We start from the raw sequence: 19556 nt of genomic DNA on the forward strand, positions 1-19556 counted from the left end.
GAAAGAAACCACCACTGTGGAAGCACAGATGTTCTTAGACATTTCAGCATCCACTGTGCAATATACATGCTTAGCTGAACAGGGAATAGAGTTCTTCAGGTTTCATCCCAGTTCCCTATTTATCACATGACTCTGAATTTTGCTTTGTCTTTGTAGTCTTCCTGTCTTGTATATATGCATATATCTTTAAGTTCCATGATGTAGTGTTAGGAAAGATGATAATAGACAAAACACTCCCCTTCCAGTTTTTGCTACTTTTCCATTTGGAGTTTTGAACAGTCATGACTGAGAATGGAGCTTTTCTCCAGACGGAGGTCTCAGTCTTGGTTGTGAATCTCTTTTTCATTTCAGTTCATAGGTGTTTGAAGGCTTGGGTATGGTCTCCCAACTTCTCAGCAGAAGAGAACTGGTGTTTCAAGATGCTGAGGGACCTTCTGCTTGCTTACCATTCCAAGAACTGTTGGTAGCTCATGCTCCTCATTGTAGAAGCAGCTGGTCATGGATCACTAGTAGAAAATACCTTGTCATGAAAAGAGGGATGAGGATCTGTGTTCTCGTATGGAAAGCAAGGAGAGAAAAGACAGCCTAGTTAAGATGAAATATTAAGTCTCTGGGAGGGTTGGTTGTGTTATGTGTTCCCCAGAAACCTCTGCTCAGTAGGGTAAACTGTATCTTGTGTTTCTAAATTCAAGTTTTATGTTGTCTTTTGACATAGTCACATTCGTGATTTGGAAACAACTATTGAAATTTGCCTTTCAGTCAGAACTGAGAATCAGATGGAAGTGTATAATCACCCTTTGCTAGATGCTATAGATTAAGCAATGTTTGCATTAGGATGTGAAAACAGTTTCTGTGTGTTTTATATTCAAGACTAAAGTGGACTGTAGAAGGCACAGTTTACCTTTTGTCTAGAACTTAGAAGTGTTGTTATATTTTGCCAGAAAATCTGTGTCAATAGAACATTTTGTTTACTATGTGTGAGAGTTGGGTAAGTAGTCAAAATTGTAAAAATAGCCAGTTCCCAAATAGATGAGTTTCACCTTGTTCTTTAGTTAACTTCTGATTTCTGCTTAATAGCTTTATGTAGAATATGTCTCATGATGCTGTGAACTAGAGTGTATTGTGAACTTGCTTCAAAAATCTTGTCAATGAGGAGAATTTGGGAAGAAGCATCAAGCCAGAGAGATGTAGAAACAATAGAGCTTTAAATGAATTGAAATTGAAAAAGTATAGGGGAGACCAGTTAAATCACTGTCGCCAATTACTGTGATGCTCTAAGTGCATACGATCATACAGTTTTCTGCTGAGACTGCCTGCCAGATACCTGCCCTTTCCCTTGAGGGTGTGTAGTTCTCCTAGCACTTGACCCACTGATTGCAGCAGTGGGGTGGAAGGGATGGGAGAAATGGAGTATGCGCATATGCTATCTTGTCCATCATGTCAACAACCACCAGGAGACTGTTTTAAACTCTTGTAGTGCCAACATTTAATTCTGTTTTACAGCAACTGTGAGAAATTACTAATGCTGAGACTGCACAATTACATTTAGCAGGTTCTTGTGGTTGTAAATGAGCCAAAAGAAGCATTAAGTCAGTCATATGCATATTTTTTGACATAAAATAGCTTATACAACAAATAATGAAATACTAACTGGAAGAGAAATAGAAAATGTCACACAGATACAAGACTGGCAGATTAACATCTCTTCCTCCCACCTGTGAACTGCCATTTGTATACATGAGCAAACCAAAGTGCCATTATTATAGATATTTCTGTTTCTGATCTTTTTTGTGTTTGCATTAGAGGAACAAAGAAACTTGTTTGAACTGAGCTAGTTGTAGACCTTGCAGGGGATAACTTCCTTCATTGTTTGTTTTAATTTATTGTGTGGTTCTCTTGAATCTCTGGAAGATGATATTCTCTTCTTTATTCACTGACCTCATGGATAGAAATTGTGTCAGACAAGTTACTTTTGACTAAACACAAAAGTGCTTAAATTGACTACCAGTGTTTTGTAGAAAGGTAAGGTGTAATCTGCATTATGCATGAGGCTGAATGAGTGAAAAACATTCTGGGCTTGTGAAGGCTATGTTATAAGTGATTTGCAAATTTTTAAACCAGTTTCTGGTTTTGATAGTTAGAAGATGACTTGGATAAAAATCATAACTGAATTAGCTTGACTTCATGTCACTGCAAACTGAATGTCGAAATTTCATGGGAGCTTTTTCTTTTTACGTAAGCTCATTGAATTGGGACCCATACCTTCCTATGTTTTTGTAGAGTGACTTGGACTTCACAGAGGCATTATGGGGCTTCCACAGGCTGTCACTGCGTAAATAATATGATTCGATATCAATCTGACCTAACTTCTTACCATCCGTGTGTCCTCTCCAGAGTGACCTTCAATTTGGTGACTGATTGCTATCAATACCAGTGAGTACCTGGTGTTTTCTTACTGTTTTGGTGGCACTGTTCTGTCTTGGAAAGCATTTATTTCAAAGCTATATTACAGTGTCTAGTGTCAAAATCTGTGGGTAAATGTTCAGAGAATCAGCTGATGATCTTAGGGAAAAATGGTTTAGATTTTGGTCGAATGTAATGAGTGAACATCTCCCATGTATGTGCATTCTATTGCACCCACAGATTATCAGCTGTGATTTTAATGTATTCATAGGGGCAAGGTTGATAGGTGGTGAGGAAGAGAGGTGAGAAAAAGGAATGTTCTCCATCAGCGTTAGTCATCAAGTGGGGCATATGACTTAAATAACCTTTGACATTTTTTGTGAACCTGTGAGAGGAGCAAATGATGGCCCTGCAAATGATGGCTACCTTCTGCAGTCTTCCCTAGAAAAGGAAAATGTGTTTCTTTCGATGCATCTAAAGATGGTTGTTATTAGCACCTTTGTAAAAGAGGCAAGGACTACATTGCATGGCAAGCATGCCTTTTAAAGGTGGAAGAAAAATTTGAAACCTCTGGCTCCATGCTTTTGGGTGGGCAAAACCAAGTCAGTGAATTTTTTTCTTTCCATTGCCTTTATATGTAAAGGTTAGACTAGCACAGTTGTGAAACTTTATCAATGGGGAACAAAGACGCATGGACCTCCTTGCTTTCTTTGAAGAAGAATGTTTACTGTAACAAACCGAACCCTTTTATGTTCTAAACTTAACCCAAAGAAGCATGCATTGGCTACCTGCCACTGCAGTGTGGCTGCTGCTGTGTCCTTTTCCCAGTCAGCTCTCTGACCATGTGGTGTCCATGTGTCTCCCCAAGCAATCACTGCCTCACGCATGAGGCAAGCACACACCAGCCATACAACCTGTTCTCTCGTTACACAACCTGCTTTTTAGCTGGCTGTTAGCTGAACCTTTCCCAGGGTGCTTTCTCTTGAGCAAGAGTGAGCAGGATTTCTTGTCTCCCATATGAAACAATATCAAACTTTGTATCCACCTAGCACTCCGGCAGTATGCTTTTCCTGGCCTTGAAGATGTATGGCAGAGAGAACTTAGACTTCCACAGACATGAGGATGCACCTTCTTTCTCTCTGCAGACATTAGCGCATGCAGGTAGGACAGCAAAAAATGAGAAAGCATTGAAAACCACATTTGTATATCAATTTTATATTGAGGCTTGAAATGAGATACTGAAAGTTTGAGGTATTTATGAAAGTAAACAAGGGAAAGAAGAATCAGGGATGCTTTAATAGGTTCATGTTTTGACAAGTGAGCCAGCTGTGAGTTCACAGTAATAGTATTCATGGCTCATGAGAACTAGCCAAACCAAAGAACTGGAATTATGTAAGTGCATCTGTAGGATGGAAAGTGAAGAGAAAACTGCTTCCTTTTTTACCAAGCTTTACTGCAGGCTGGACTTGAGGGGACATTGGTCTTACTCTCTTGTACTGTAGCTTGCATGATCCCTCTAACAATGCTGATGTCTTAATTGAAAACCAGATGATTTCTCAAAGCATGTTATAATTACCTAAATGATGAATGCTGTAGTAATCCTAGCTGATAAGATAGTGACTGGTCCTTTCCCAAAGGAGATGATTTTCACTTTGTGAGTGCTTTTGCTTGTAGTATCACAGCTCAATAAGCACTTTATAATATGGGCTATTACTAGCAATTATCCATACCCACTTACTGTCTTTCACATTGGCTAGAAAACATGGATTTTGATGGCCAAATGTAAAACTTCTCACTAGTCTGATCTGCCCTTGTGATGGATCATTCTCTTGTTCATATGCATTAACCCCCTTAAAGGATAAAACACTGAAAATAATACTTCTGCAAATTGCACTGAATAACTACTTTGAAGAAAAAGAGCTTACTGAATGTGACTTTAAAAAATAAATTAATAGAAAGATATTAATTGAAATAGTTTTCATTTAGTCATATTAGTTATCTTCTTGTACATCCTGATTAAAATCTGCTTCTCAATATGTTTTTCCACTGACATGTCTTTACCACCTGTTAGTAAGAACCAATGTAGAGTGGAGTCAGTATGATCCTGTGCAAATACAGTTCACCCCAACAAGAAGAACTATGAAAAATACAGTTTCTCCCTTGAAAATCTTGATCTCCTATTAATGGCAGCCAAGAACTGCTGCTTCTTTGGTTTTAGTGAAGTTGAAACAATTGCAGTAACCTTCTGCTTCTGTAGTGATCTGAATCCCATTTTTTAATGGACGGTTTCATAGGAAAGGGTGTAACTGAAATGTAGTCGCCTTTGCTTAGGATTCTGGTTTCCCATTCAAGAGTTTTATCAACAGCTGGAAAGTTTCTTTACTTTTAGGAAAATGTATTTAACCATATAAGAATATTTGAGCAAATAGTTTTCTAGAAGAGCAGTGCACTAGTGTAAGACTTGTAAAGAAGTCCTACTTAGAAACTAAATTGCCTCTAGTTGATCCATTGTTCAAATGAACCAGGAAATCTATTAGAAATCTCTAGTGCTGTCACAATCTGGAGAAGGGGAAGTGGTCCCTGTGAAATAACCTGTGTAATAAACATACCAGTGTGTATAATGTACCTAGCTCTCTGTTGAGGATGACCTCATTTTATTGATGCTAATTGTCTGGTGGTAACTTCAGGTCTTGAGCTGCTATTCACTCACATGCTGTATTTGCAGTGGTCCACCTCTTGAAGTCAATGCTTCATTGTCTTTCATTTGTTATTTTAGAAACAAGGCAAATTGTTGCTATTCTGAGAACCAGTATGCTAAACATTTTGTTATTCTTTTTAAAGGGCTCCCCCTTAGATGCTTTGATTATTTTTTGAAAGCAAACCTAATGTTAGTAGGAGAAATGGTTTGTTGTCTTTTAGTTGAGTAAATTCTCATAGATAGTCCAAAATTGTGCTTTGTCACTTATGCTTAACAGTACTAAGACTAACAAAATGTACACATGCGGTTGTGTGATATATCCCCAAGTGTTAGCTCAGAATTTTAAACTCACATTGAAAGGAGTGGTAGAAATTGTCAGGTAATTGCTGCCTAGAGGGCATGTTATTTTTGGAGCAGCTTAGGGGCAGAAGGATGTGTTTGGTTTTGTTGATTTATTTTGTGCCTTTTGTGAATGTTGAATATGAGGACAGGTTCAGGTTCAAATTTGTCAAGTCTAGCAAAATGGAAATTTTTTATGAGTAAACTGTGTGTTGTTAGTCAGCAGTCCCCAGTGTCTGTCTGTTCATAATTCTGCCACTGATTTTGTAGATGACACAAAACAAGATGTTTCCCATCCGCTTGCCCCTACCCAAATCCTCTAAAAGCTGTTGCCAATACCACTAGTTTCCTTGATCAATCACTTATATGTAAACTAAGTTACAACTCAATTTGTCTTGAAGTGGTTGAAAATTCTTCTGTGTCTACAATATTGTAGACTTAAGATACTGTGCTAAAGAAAATAAAAAAAACACTGGAAATATGAAAAAGTTCAGTAAAGCACCATATTTTTACCAGGGGAGGAAGTAGTTCCATGGAGTTTCCCTAAAGAAGGTTCTTAATTTCTTTTGAGTAATAACTTGACATTTCAGGCTTTTCTTAGCTTGACTTGGAATGTTAGTTGTGTTACTGATGACAAAACTGAATGAGTAAACCTCTTAAAAAAATCAGAGGTACTTGTAATTGCTGTGGCCTAAGTTCAGATTCCAGGGGGTTAAATGTATTCTTAATACTTAATTTACTCCAACAGCTAACTTAACCATGGAAAAATGTATAGGTGCCAAGGAGACTCTCACAAGTTGAATAAGCTACTAGCCTCTGGGAATTTCATCCTGATACAGATGGTACATATTAGGGGCTCTTGTGGGAAAACTGTTTTATAGAATGTGATGGGGAAAAAAACCAGTGTAATTCACAATATGATCAGAATACAAATGCTTTGTTGAAGGAATTTTTACTGTAAGCAAAGAGCAGACAGGCACACAATTCAGTGGGAACAGAATAATTAAAACTTAGGTTATACCATAAGCAATGCATAAGTGAAACTTAACCAGCATGGCTGGCAATAAGAAACATGTAATCTATACTGCTTTCCTTGAGGAACCGAGGCTTTTTTATCACTTTTACATATCCCTCTGAAAGCAGTGAGAGTCTTGAGGATGTTAACTTTTTCCATATTTTATGAAAATTACTACCTTGTAGAAACAAGGACAGACCCAAACTAGTGCCATCAGTGTAGGACAGGCAACACAGGGGCTGATACTGGCCTTTTCCACCGTCCCTCTTCCTGACCCGTCGGCCCAGATACTCATCAATGCTTGCTAAGTCCTCAGAAACATGGGAGGTTTATCCTTCCCCCAGAAACTAAAAAACACCCCAGAGAGAAGCCTTGGGAACAGGTGAAGATGCCCAAGGCACACAGGCCACACCCCATACAAAATCTGGATGAAGTAAGGGCTGTTCTGAGAATGGATTTTCTGTTTTTTTCTTTTGTTTTTTCTGTTGTCTCCATTTTGTAGCCACTGTCTGACAAGGTGATGAGGGAAACAGTATTACAGGTCTGCTACCTTGTGTGAGACTTTCAACACTAAGACTGTAGCTTTTCCATTTTTCTGTAACATCTGAAAAATCATGCTGCTTTCTTCTAATGTTGTATTTCTCAGCATGGGCCCTAGCAGATCTAGGGAAGGGTGAACAGACTGCTTTCCCTCTAGGCGTTTTACTGACCCCCTATGAGGCAGAAGAGAAAATGTTGAATCCCATTCTTCTGAATTTCTGCTGTTGTGATGATGAGAAGGAATGGAAAACACAAGAGCACACAGTGTTTGTTGATCTTCCTTTGCTTTCTGATGAAGCCTGGTAATGTTTGCTAGGCGTAAGAGGATAATTGAACTCTTTTTATAAAAGAGACTATCAGCTTGAAAATGTCGTGTGTTCAAAATATGTCAATAGTAACAGCATTTTGAGGGAAGAGAACAAAGCAAGAACTTCAAAAGGTAAGAATGATCACAATCAAAGAATGAGAGCTGGGAGGTCAAAAGAATTGCTGATAACTCCATAGCCTCATGTTTCTTTCAAGTGAATAACTAATTAGAAGCATTCTATTCAAGGTTAATTTGGTAACTGATTCCCAGTCATAACCCTTAATCTGGATTATTTCCTAATTGTTTGGGTAGCAAACAAAAACCAGCTCCACCATTTTTAAAAATTTATATTCTCATTTAAAAGTGTGGGGGAAAAGATTCCTCTTTGTGCCTCTTGTAAGCAGACACTAGGTAATGAATGATCTATCCTAGTTCAGAGCATTAAAGTAAATAAATCCAAAAGATTTGTTTAGAAATACTTAATAAGCAACTCTTGCCTCCTTTACTTGCTAAAATAAATTGTTTCCAGGGAAGGAAGTGGGATATTAGAGAAGCTTTCATGCTATGCTCCCAAAGAACTCTGTTTTTAGTCATTACCTTTGTTCTGGGACAGGGAATCAACATAAAGTTATTCCTTACCCCTCAAACTCTTAGCCCCAAGCTGAGGGACCAAGAATATTGAAAACAATATGTATTTATAAAACAGTTATTTCAGGCATTTTGGGGGAACTCTGGAAGAAGATATGAGAGACAAACAAAGATTTTTTTAATCTCTAATTGAGGATGTTAATGAAGATTTAGTCTCCTTGGAGGAGTTGGATGGACTGACTTGAAGTCCAGACATCACATTGCCTACACAATTATGTATGCTTTCAAAGGCTAAAATATATAGGCAGCTGCCAAATGTTCAGTGTAAGATTATGGTTATCTGATCACCTGGGGCAGGCAGGCATAGCTGGTGGTTTTTTGTGGTTTTTTTTTTTGTTTTTTTTTTTTTTTTTTTTTGTTTTTTTTTTTTTTTGTGTTTTTTTTTTTTTTCCTTGTTTTTTTTGAGTTGTTCATGCAGGAAAGAGCAGTGGCAGATGTATGGGTCCTTGTACATACCTATGTACTTTTCTGAGTGGCTGGTTGGTTGGGGGATGACAAAAGAGAAGAGCAGAAACAAACCAAAGAAAGTTCTCAGTGCAAGTCAGTATACTAATGTAAGGCCAGGGATTTTTTAGTTCCATGGAACTTACTCATGTAAAAGCAGTCAGAAAGGTTAAAAATGTGAAAATTGCATGGTTCAATAGTTATGATGTTTACATTAAAATTACAACGGAGATTGATCACTTTAACTTAGCAAACATTTATTGTAGAAAATACATAGACTTGAGCTTAAACCCTTTCATAAGCTGTAGCCTGGTTCATAGGAAATTTGGTGTGTGTTGGCTTCCAGCATCATAACTGAGGCTAGGTTAACAGGAATCTGCTTATGGTAGCCCCATTTAAGACATTGAGAAAATGTAACTCTAGCACAGCCAGAACCAGTACAGAAGTGCTATACACCTCTTGCCTAGAGGCTTTAAAGTTATCCTGTGAAGGAGAACACTTATTTACTGCCACTATATGATCAGATCTGTGAATCTGTTCTGGGATGTCATAAGTCTGAAGGGCAGTGTATTTAGTGCCACAGATCGCTGCTTTTGTGGGATTGCTGCTATGAAGCACCTTTTTTTAAGATGGGACTGAAATTAGATGCTTAAGCTGGTAACATGCCACTTTCAGAAAGTAACAAAATTCCACTGGCATTTTCTTTACCATATTGTTGCACTTTCCTGTGTTTCTTCTAGCTACTGTATGTATTTATATGAGCTTTACTGTTGTCTCTTAAAGTAATTACAGGTTTGAAATGCTCACACACTGTGTGCTTTGTGTTCATGTACAGATATGACAGCAAATAGAGATTAGGTGGATTAGGTGATTTAAAGGTTGGGAATATTTAAGAGAATATTTATCAAGAGAATATTTACCAGCACATATTGTTGTGTCCTCTTTGGGTAACTATGACTTCAGAAGACATCAATTTGTCCTTGTTATTGAGAAGTGCTGTGAGAATCTTCTGATGAGAGTTCAGACCAAAAATTGAGGTAAATGATTCTCATCTGTTTGTGAGAGGTTTTGTCTGGGGCTGTCTTAAATAGTTTACTTTCCTATGTGCGTTGAGGCTGTGTCAGTGGCATTTGTAAGCAGCTGATTATGCACCCTACTTATGTTACTTGAGTAAAGTATGTCACAGATTTAATTTAGCTCTTCTCAATGGTGTTGCAATTTATGCTTTTTAATACTTCCTTTGAGGTTTCTCAGCTTTTCCTGATTTTTATGCTCTAATCTTTTACAGGATAAGGGTAAGTTAACATCTCATGAGTATTACAGCAATTCTGTTACCCCAAGTAATTATGTTACACTAAAAGAGCAGATACATATTTAACTGAAATAGGCAGTCATCCAGTTTACTGAGATAACCAAGTTATGAACATAAAGAAGACTAAATGTTAAGTGACTTATTTGAAATGGAACTAAAATTTAAATGCAGGTCTTTAAAATTATTTTTATATGTTTTCTCTACATTGATTACCATTTGTTACTATCTTGTTAAATGTAAGAAGTTATGTTAAATCAGCTGATTGTCTTCATTATGCTCATGTGGAACATAACACAATTTCCTTTTATCAAAATTTTTTTTCTCAATAGGATACCTGTCTTACATTCAGTCATTAATAAATATTTTAAATAGCACTCATATTGAAAAATACCTTAAGAATGATGGAAGTCAAAATAATCTGCCTGTTCAATAAATAAAATTAAGATTGCTGGTTTGAGTGTTTTGTATTCACTCTGTTTCACAAAGATTTTTTCCCTGCAGAACATTGTCTATGTGCTACTTCTTTAGTCCACCCTGAGATTTTGCTTGGTTCTGAAGTCTTCAAGTAGGAGCTGGCTATGCTGTTTTGACCATGCATTCAACTTTTAGCCTTGTTAAAAACTGACTTTACTGTGGGTTTTTTATTACTGGGCAGTTCTCTCCTGTTGTGTACCACTACATGTAAAGTGGCCGTCCTTACTATTGCTCACTCTTATTCTTAGTGTCTTAAATACTTCAGCTTGCTCTATCTGTGGGAAAGCTTAAGAAAGTCTGTTTGTGATTGCTTGTGAAGGAAAAATTCAGAATGGCTCAATGTTAATTTCAGTCTGTCTGTCTTTACTTTTGCTCTTAACTGAAGCAAAGTGCAAGGAAAAGATGCTGTTGATTTGTCCTTTCCCCAAAATCTACCCACAAGCAGATGGTGGTTTGATCCTTTGTGCTGTCCTCAGAGGCATGTTAACAATTGAGGAAAATGAAGAATGTTCCATTACTACTACTATGGGGACCATTATACAGCTTAATTGGTTTTGTCATGCTGTCTTTTGTGTACATAAGTAAATATTCTTCATAAAGTAACTTCAGGACATTTTGGAAGATAGTGGTGAAATTATCTAAAAACAGTTAATTTACTATGTATGTTTTCAATACCTGTCCTTTGATTGCTTCTCTTAGCTTAGTCCTACTTTTACTTATATTAGCAAGGTGTGGCTTAGAGGACTCTTAAAAGCAAATAATTATTAAATAGCAGAGATCTACATGTCTGTCAAGACATGCAGCGAGCCTGTTTAGGCATTTCTAGGTGACAGTTGTGACTGATTTATTCCATCTCCTTTAGCATTTCCTGTAATCTCAGTCTGTCTAAAATGGCATGGCAAACACCCATTGAAGCATTTTTAGTTTCTGAAGCACATGGCTGAAGTTCTGCTCCTGACAGTAGTCAGTTCCTGAAGATGAATGTCAAAGTTGTGTGCCAGGACAAAAGCCCTCTCATTCTGCTCCACCTCAAGGTTCTCTGCACCTTTCAGATGTGGGGCTTCTACTGGTGTGTTACTGGCTTCACTTCAGGTTTTTGTACTGAAGTGCACCAGAGAGTCTTCAATCTCAATTTTATTATTATTTTCTTTGTAGTATGTTGGATTCTGCTTGAGGGAAGGTTCTTCAATGCTCACTCAGCATAAGGCTGTGGATGGGCATTTTTCTGACACTATAATCTTCTTACTTAAGGAAAAGGGGTTTTTTGTTGTTGTGTTCAATTTCTCAGATAACAAACTATTCAGAAATAGCTCTTACTGTGACTGGTGGCAGGGAAGCAAATGGGGAGCACAAGTACATCGGAGTGGTGTGGAGCAAGGAGGTGATCCTGAGTGTTGTTTTCAGGCTGAACGGGGGCTGCTGATTGCTGCTGCTGTAGGGGAGATGTGTGATGGCCACATCACATGAGGGGTTCAGCCTCACTTGCTATGAGGTCTGCTTTAGAGGACAAGAATTAGGGTGCTTGTAGGTGTATAGAAGATACAGGGTGCTCCCTTAAATGGATGGGTGGGGGAGAGCAGCACCTGCAAGGAGGAACCCTTTCCAGTGCCTGTACACCCAAACCCAGAGCTTACAGCTTGAGGTGCTGCTTGTCCAGCTTCTGCACCAAGTGAGACTTTTCTGCTGCTGTCTATTAAATCTTCCACTTCCACTTGCTTTGAATAAGGATGTGTGCTTTTTAGCTACAAGCTGTACTTTCTTTTCCCTTTATTAACTTATGGATTGCTGTCCTTGGGTCAAGGTGTTTTCTGTCTGCATTCCCTTTGAAATCTCCAGACGTGTCCAGAGCCTTCTGCATTACCTATCTGCAGGGGAAACCATGGTAAATGGCAGCAGAATATCATGTCACATGAGAAAAAAAAGGGAGAAGGTTGATGTTTGAGGAGACAATTTTTCTGTTATGCTGTCTAGGTTTGGAGTTCTAGTTTGAAAAGCAATTTTAAAGTAAGTCAAAGACAGATGCTCCAGAAATGTGACAATGTGACAGTAAGACTTGTGGCTGATATCTGTTGAGTTTTGTGCTTACCTTTCTGAAATTAAATTACTAGGATCATCATGAATTTAGAAACTAACATCACCTGTCTTTGATATATCATTATATTTTCAAAATACTTGGCTGTTGGAAGGACTTAGGCTTCTGAAAACATACAGAAAAATGAGTGGGGAAGCCTGCTTAGAGTTTTGCTCTGATTAGGGAAACAAAGACGCAAAACTTTTCTTTTAGTTTCTTAACTGAACCGTAAATTGCATGCACACTGTACTTAGGGGTGTTCTTTTCTCAAATCTGTGAAGATCAGACTGGGAACAAAATCTAAAGTGTATGTATTCACACAGTTTCCTAGTGCAATTGCTAGTGGAAAAAACCCCCAAAAAGAACCACTATCTTAGGTGACAGTGTAAGATGTAACCAAAAGTATGTATTCTATCATCATTTCCATAAACTGTTGAAACCTGGTGGGGCAGTGTTATCTCATCCATGCTGGAAAGCAGCTTAGTGGAGAAAGATCTGGGACCCTTGGTGGACAGCAAGCTCTCCATGAGCCAGCAGTGTGTCCTGGTGGCCAAGAAGGCCAATGGTGTCCTGGGGTGCATTGGGAAGAGCATTGCCAGCAGGCTGGGGGAGGTGATCCTGCCCCTCTACTCAGCCCTGGTGAGGCACATCTGGAGTGCTGTGTCCAGTTCTGGGCTCCTCAGGACCAGAGAGACACAGAGCTGCTGGAGAGGGTCCAGAGAGGTTGTGGAGTCTCTCTTATGGGAGATACTCAAGAACTGGACACAATGCTGTGCCATGTGTTCTGGGATGTCCCAGCTTGAGCAGGGAGGTTGGACCAGACATTTGCTTGTGGTCCCTTCCAGCCTTACTCATTCTGCAATGAGTCAAGTGAAATAACCATGAAGGATGGAAGTGTGATGGAAAAAAAAATAGTCTTGGCTTGCTTGTAAAACTTCTTTAACCCTAAAATTTTGATACAGTTATGGCACCACTGCTATACAGACTGACTTTGTTGTCTCCGAAATGCTTATTCCCAGTTGGATCCTTGCATAGCGTAATGAAATTAAAATAGAGAATAAGATTTATTGTGTTAAGTATCTGTCTGGAGGTTAAGAAAAAATATTTTCTGTGCAAAGTCTTTAATGGTAAGAAGAGGTATATAATTAATAACCAAGAAAGAAATTACTTCAAATCCTGCAATTATGGGACCTGTTTTTCTGAGTAAAATAGAAAATCCCAAGGGCTGTACGTTCTATACAAATCTGAGAATGTACTAGTGCACAATTACTGAAAATTTTTTATTACTCCTAAAATGCTAATGATATCTACAGGGCAAATTGACATTTATTTTCTGAGTTTTTAATGTTACACCTAATGTGTTTTCCATCAAAGATAATTGTGTTATTATCCAGGCAGCCTTAACTGCAGTTCAGTTGTTCAAAGGTTTTTATTTTGCTTTAGTGTCATGCTCATCCCAGAAAGGCTTCTAGACCAGGTGCCTTCTGGAAGTGCTGTACTCCACTGACACCTGAGACATATGTAAATTTTTTTAACAGTAATTTTTGAAAAATTGTAAAAACTGTATTGAAAAAATACGATTGTCTTGAAAGTACAACATGAAGACATAAAGCAGGAAATGTAGGAATAACTCAGTTTAAAAGTACTTATTCTTTTCCAATCTCTTTTGCATTCCTGTCTTGTTCAGAGGAAACATGAGGGAGCAGACAGAAGAGATGGCAGGCATAAACTATGTGTGATCCTAGATATTTCCAATAATTTCTGAATGTCTCAGTGAGGTCTTCCGCTTGTGTGTGCAGTGCAGAATACAGCTGACAACTTTGTGTCCTTTAATCAAGAGGAGGAGCTTCTGCACCATCTGATGTGTAACGAACTTCAAGATTTTGCAGCTGCCTGAGGATGTTTCTATATCAGGAAAATGGTCCTTCTGCTGGAAGTCCTGGAGGGGTAATGTTGTGGTTTATCCCCAGCTGACTTCTAAGCACCACACAACAGCCTGTTTATTTCCCTGCAGTGGGATGAGTGAGACAAATGAAAGGATAAAAGTGTGAAACTTGTGGGTTGAGATTAAGACAGTTTAATAGGTAAAGCTAAAGCAGTGCATGCAAGCAAAGCAAAACAAAGAATTTGTTCACTACTTCCTTCATGGGCAGGCAAGCATTCAACCATCCTCAGGAAAGCACAGCTCCATCACATGTAAAGTGACTTGCACGAGTGATTTCGGTTGCTTAAAAAATTCCTGTCAAAGGTATTAGCAAAAGCAGGTTTAATATAAATTTGTTACTAGCAAAGTTCAATGGCAAGGTTCACTCTGTTACTTATTACATGTATGAAATACACAAAGCAAAATCAGATTAGAATCAGCTTAGAATGAGTCATACAGAGACCAGAGTTGGAAAAGAGTAAGCATGTAAAACTGTGAGACCTTCCTGCTGAGTCACAAGGTTCAGAGACAAGCCCCTTGCTTTCTAAATTCCTGATGGACCTCAGGTATGACTGAGTCCAAACTCAGCCACAGATTTGGAGACTTCTCTGCCCTCTTTCCTTGTGTATTAGATTGCTCTCAGTTGATGAAGAAGCTGTTTAATGGTCAGAGAGTAGACAGTGTCTACAGAAAATATCACTCCAAAATTTAGTTAGGGTTCACTTTATTTAAGGAGTTTTAAGCTGTGTCTTCGTATCCTATCCAGTTGGTAGAAGTGGTGGAGATCTCTATGTGAGGGAAGCAATGTATATCTGTAAATGCAGTGCTGAGAGCCCAGTCTTAGGAGTTTTAGTACCTTCTGTGTTTTTTCTTGGGGTTTTATCTTTCTCATGAACTACATGTCAGCAAAAGGTGTGAAGCAAATGGACTCTCCTTATTCCTAGTCTAGGATGTACCATTTAAACCACACTCATCTTAGTAATTTTTGCCAGTTTCTGTTGGAACCTGCCTGGACTTTTTTTTTTTTTTTTTTTTTAATTAATGGCTGAGGTGTGCCTGAAGTTAGAAGGTAACAGAGCCATTCTCTTCCTGGCTGTTTTGGTAGTTTTTTTTTAAGAATCCACATACTGGGCCTTTTCAGTTGGCAAGGTGAGCTGCAGAATAGCAGAGTCAAAGAACTTTTATAAAAAAATCACAGCTGAATATTTAAAGCTGAGTTATTGTTGCAGGAGAAATTTGGTACCACAATCTGCCTTCCTCTGAAAATGAATGTCACCCCTTGGTTTTGAGACTTCTTTTAAGGAAGGTAGTGTTTAATAGATGGAATAGTGGGTCAGAGTGTGACCAGTATGAGCAAATAACAGGCAAATATCTATTAAATACTAGTACAAAAATCCTTATTGTTAAACCAGTTCTCTTTAAGAAGGCATCACTTCTTATAGGCATCCACTTGGAGTATCCTGCAGGATGCATAAAATATGTGTGAATTCTTGCAGACTTTATTGTGCATCATCCTGATGTTGTGTTGAAATCTGCTTGACGGAAACTTCTGCCTTTACTTGTTCATTCTGACTGTATTTTTAATAAAGAAAAAAATCTATTAATAATGTTGTGTTCAATAGTGTTAAACTGGCAAGTGAGTCTCATGGTAAAGCTTTTAAGAGAGATAGCTTTAACTAGAATTTTTTTATTATTATGTTGAAAGGCTTCAGTGCAGTCACTTTTACTAAAATGTGGCATTGTGGCTTGATTGCATCTGTTCCTTTAGTGTCAATTAATGTCTGATGCAACATATGGGAATGTATTTGTGAAAGAAAAAGTAATGCTTCACTTGCGGAATAAAGAAATAAATCCTGTGAAATAAATTATTTAAGCCATTTATGTGAGCTGTAGACAAGGTGTATTTTCCTGATAGAACAGGGGACAGGTAATCATCAATGCTCGTTCTGACTTTCTATGATCTTGAGTGACTCATTCTGCAGGCATTATCCAAAGAATTCAGTTATAGAATGCACTGGATGAGAACTGAGCACTCATTTCTTTCTTATGTGTCGAATGAGTGTCACAGATTCATGAATATCCTGATTTGGGAAGGTCCCTTTCTGCAGCAGTCCTCTCCAGTGTCTCATTCCCCAGTCTCTCCCTGTATCCAGGATTGCCCCATTCCAGTTGCAGAATCTGGCACTTGTCTTTGTTAAACTTCATACAGTTGGTGATTGTCCAGCCCTCTGATTTGTCAAGGTCTCTCTGCAGGGCCTCTTGGATAGGATGATTAGGCAATGTAATGTAAACAGGTACGGAATAATTATTGAGAAGAAATCCTTATTAATAAAATTGTGTAGTAGTAGTAGTGATAGTGTTGCTGTTACTCATGCCCATTGATACCTTGCAGTTGCTGGAAGGCAGGTTTTGTTTGAGGACCATTTTTATAACTTCTCATCATCTATGAATTACTGGAACATGTTTGTATAGGAAGGCAGCTCAAAGTGAACGCATCAGCATAACCAGTATGTTTCTGACTATTGCTGTTCATGAGGTGTTTGTAATACAGCTAACATTGCAGCTGAGTGCCTGAGTAGTCCTCTGTCACAGGAGGTTAAGGGACAGTATACTGTAGATGAGCACCTGAAGTGTGCGCAGTACTAGAATTCATTCCCTGTGCAGTTGTACATGTGTGCATATGTGTATGGTTTTTCATCATTAAGGCAAACCATCATTCCACCTTCTTCTTATCCTAGGACCTATATTTTACACCTTCCCCTATTCCCTCTATCTTTTTATGACTTGACTAGTCATTTGGTTTCACCTGTGTTCAAGCTCCTGTTGCTCCTACACAACAGATTTAGCTGTAATTAGAGACCTGTTTGATCTAATTTCCATCCTGTGGCCTTAAACATACCAAGTTTTACTGCCTGTTACTGCAATGTTCACCCCACAGTACAATGAAACGTGGTGAACATAAGGGACAGACTTCAGCATTATGATTATGTTGCATGAGGTCCTATTTTTATTTCAAAATTGCACCTAAAATAGTTTTAATTGATCAATCTGTTTAGCAAATGTATTTGCAAATACATTAGGACTAAAATTTTTGTTTATGGGAGAAGAGATTGTTCTGACAAACATATAATAACAGGTCATTACCATGAACTCACAGAATATTCTATGTTGGAAGGGATCCACAAGGATCATTGAGTTCTACATTTAAGTGGCCTGTACAGGGATTGAATGCACAATGTTGGTGTAATTCCCACCATGCTCTGATCAACTGAGCTAAGCTCCTTATTTTGCCTTACACAGGCAACAAACCCCACACATTTTATTCCGTGGCCAGTGTAGGTAAAGAAATATGTATCATTTTACTTTTATTTTTTACTTATCTTCTCCTGGACCTACAACTCTTGTGACAGGAAAGCCTGTTATAATTGTTCTGTTACTCTGTATGCTGTTGCCTGCTTCTTCCTGCATCTCAGTGATGTTCCCTGCCACTGCCTTATCAGACACCAGTTTTTAGTGGAGTCTGTGGGAACCTTCAGGGCTTTAATTGCTGTAGAGACTGCCTTGAGTTTGGACCACCTAGACAAAAGATATAGCAGAGAGGGATAAAATTGTGTTCATACAAGCTTTTTCCTTAGGAGAAAGAAATCTGACCATAATAATTAAGTCTTAGTGTTAAATGGTGTTCAAAACAGTTGGTCTGGCACTTGAAATGGATTTTTAGGTGCCACTTTAAAGGAAAGGAGCAGTCAGAGGTGAAATGCCTCTGTCCCTCTGGATCAGGAAGAAGATTTTTTGTAATAAAATAGTGTTTTCTGCTTATGTACCTATTCTAGCATAGTCATTTTTTTCCTAGCAAGCTTTGGGAAATCTGTTAGGGTGCTTCCTTTTTCAAAGTCACTCCTTCATAATTTCTATTGTTGGTTGAGTTTGTTGATCTACATTTGTAATTTGCTTCTCTTTACCTTTTTCACTACAGGTTTGGGATTTTTTCCCCCTTTTCTCTTCTCCTGAGCAGTTTTGGTTTTTTTTGTTTGTTTTCTTACTTCCTTTTCTGCGGTTTACTTAACTCTTGCCACTTCTCTTTTCTCTGCTCAGCATACCCTGCTAGGATGATTTCCTGTTGGCTTGACTAAACCACATGTCACTGCAGTCTGGTTACTCCTTCTGACAGTTCAATAAGACAAAAAGAGCTTAGCCCACGGAGTGCTGTTTCAGAGTGCCTAGAAATGCCATTTCTGTCAGTATGTTCTGTCAGTGATGGCTTCCGCAAAAAATGCGAGAAAAATGTAATAGGTGCAGTCTGCACATACACAATAGCACTGAGCTTTGCTCAGTCACTTCTGTTTCTCTTCAGGAAGGTTTCATTCATAGGACTAGAATTTTCCTTGTGTTAAAAGCCCATCTTTCAGTTTGGGAAGACACCCAAAAGTAGATTCCAGGCGATTGTTGTGTAGCCCATTATCCAGGCTTTATCAAAGACAGACTCTTTGAAGAACCATGAGACTTTGATAAGGTACTGTTCAGCTTGGCAAACAGCTGTGTAAATCTGCAGGAAGAGCTTAATGAAGGAGGCAATGAAAAATAGTTATGCTAATGAGGTTTTCTGCACCAATTAAGTGCTCAGGAAGTTGATATGATGTTTGTGACATCACAAATATGTAGCCTGAAATCACTGTTTCTAAAGCCTCTGCATTTCTATCTGATTGTATAATCTTTCCCCATTTTTGTATAAGTGGATTTCAATCTTCTGTGTGTGACCATTCAAAAAATATTGTGAAGGCTTTCTCCTCAAGTTGTTTACTGAAGGCAGAGGAGGAACAGGAGCGCTCCTTTATCACTGACTGAAAAATTGCCAATAGATGTTACTGTAACCTCTGTGCTTTATTAGGACTATTATATTTACATTTTTCAAATGCTGGCAAGTTGTCTTAGGAGAAGATGTGCCAATATAAAGTCAAATACTGCTTCTGGGAGGTTCTTCCAGTTTCCAACTGAAGACCTTGGTCTGAAACCATCTCTTAGATTTGACCAATCATTGTAGTTCTTTTTTCCAAAACCCTTCAAATCCCACTTTAGAAACTATAGCTCCTCTGGTTTTTTGTTTGTTTTTTTTTTCCTGCCAGGAGAAACAAATTAACTTCTGTAGCTTCAAGAGAACAGTGTTGCAGAACTGTGTGTAAAAGAGATTGTTCTTGCTCTTTTTCTCTCCTTTTCCCTTTTTGTTAACTTCACGTAGTGAATGAGGTAGTGATAGCCAACTGCAGTCAGTGAGCAAGGACTTGTGATCTCCCTAACCCTTGAGGAGTTTGGTGCTAAGCAAATAAGGAGAATGGCAAGGTACTGGTAGAAAATTCTGCTGTGTTTTTTTACTTGGGGATTAA

At 38.3% G+C, this 19556-nt stretch overlaps 1 protein-coding gene across 3 annotated transcripts in view; it reads left to right on the forward strand.

Annotated features, from left to right (window-relative positions):
* Positions 1-19556, forward strand: part of MLLT3 (MLLT3 super elongation complex subunit) — a 117100-nt gene that overhangs the window by 34243 nt on the left and 63301 nt on the right. Inside the window, exon 1 of one of the 3 annotated variants that reach the window (XM_038123609.1) lies at positions 2412-2433. The exons of the other annotated variants lie outside the window; for them this stretch is intronic. Within the exon in view, the coding sequence (XP_037979537.1) occupies position 2433 (1 nt within the window). The 5' untranslated portion in view covers positions 2412-2432. Of the gene's footprint in view, positions 1-2411; positions 2434-19556 lie in introns of those variants that run through there. 3 annotated transcript variants of the gene reach the window in all.

Source organism: Motacilla alba, chromosome Z, assembly GCF_015832195.1.
Source record: "Motacilla alba alba isolate MOTALB_02 chromosome Z, Motacilla_alba_V1.0_pri, whole genome shotgun sequence".
Classification (NCBI taxonomy): Eukaryota; Metazoa; Chordata; class Aves; order Passeriformes; family Motacillidae; genus Motacilla; species Motacilla alba.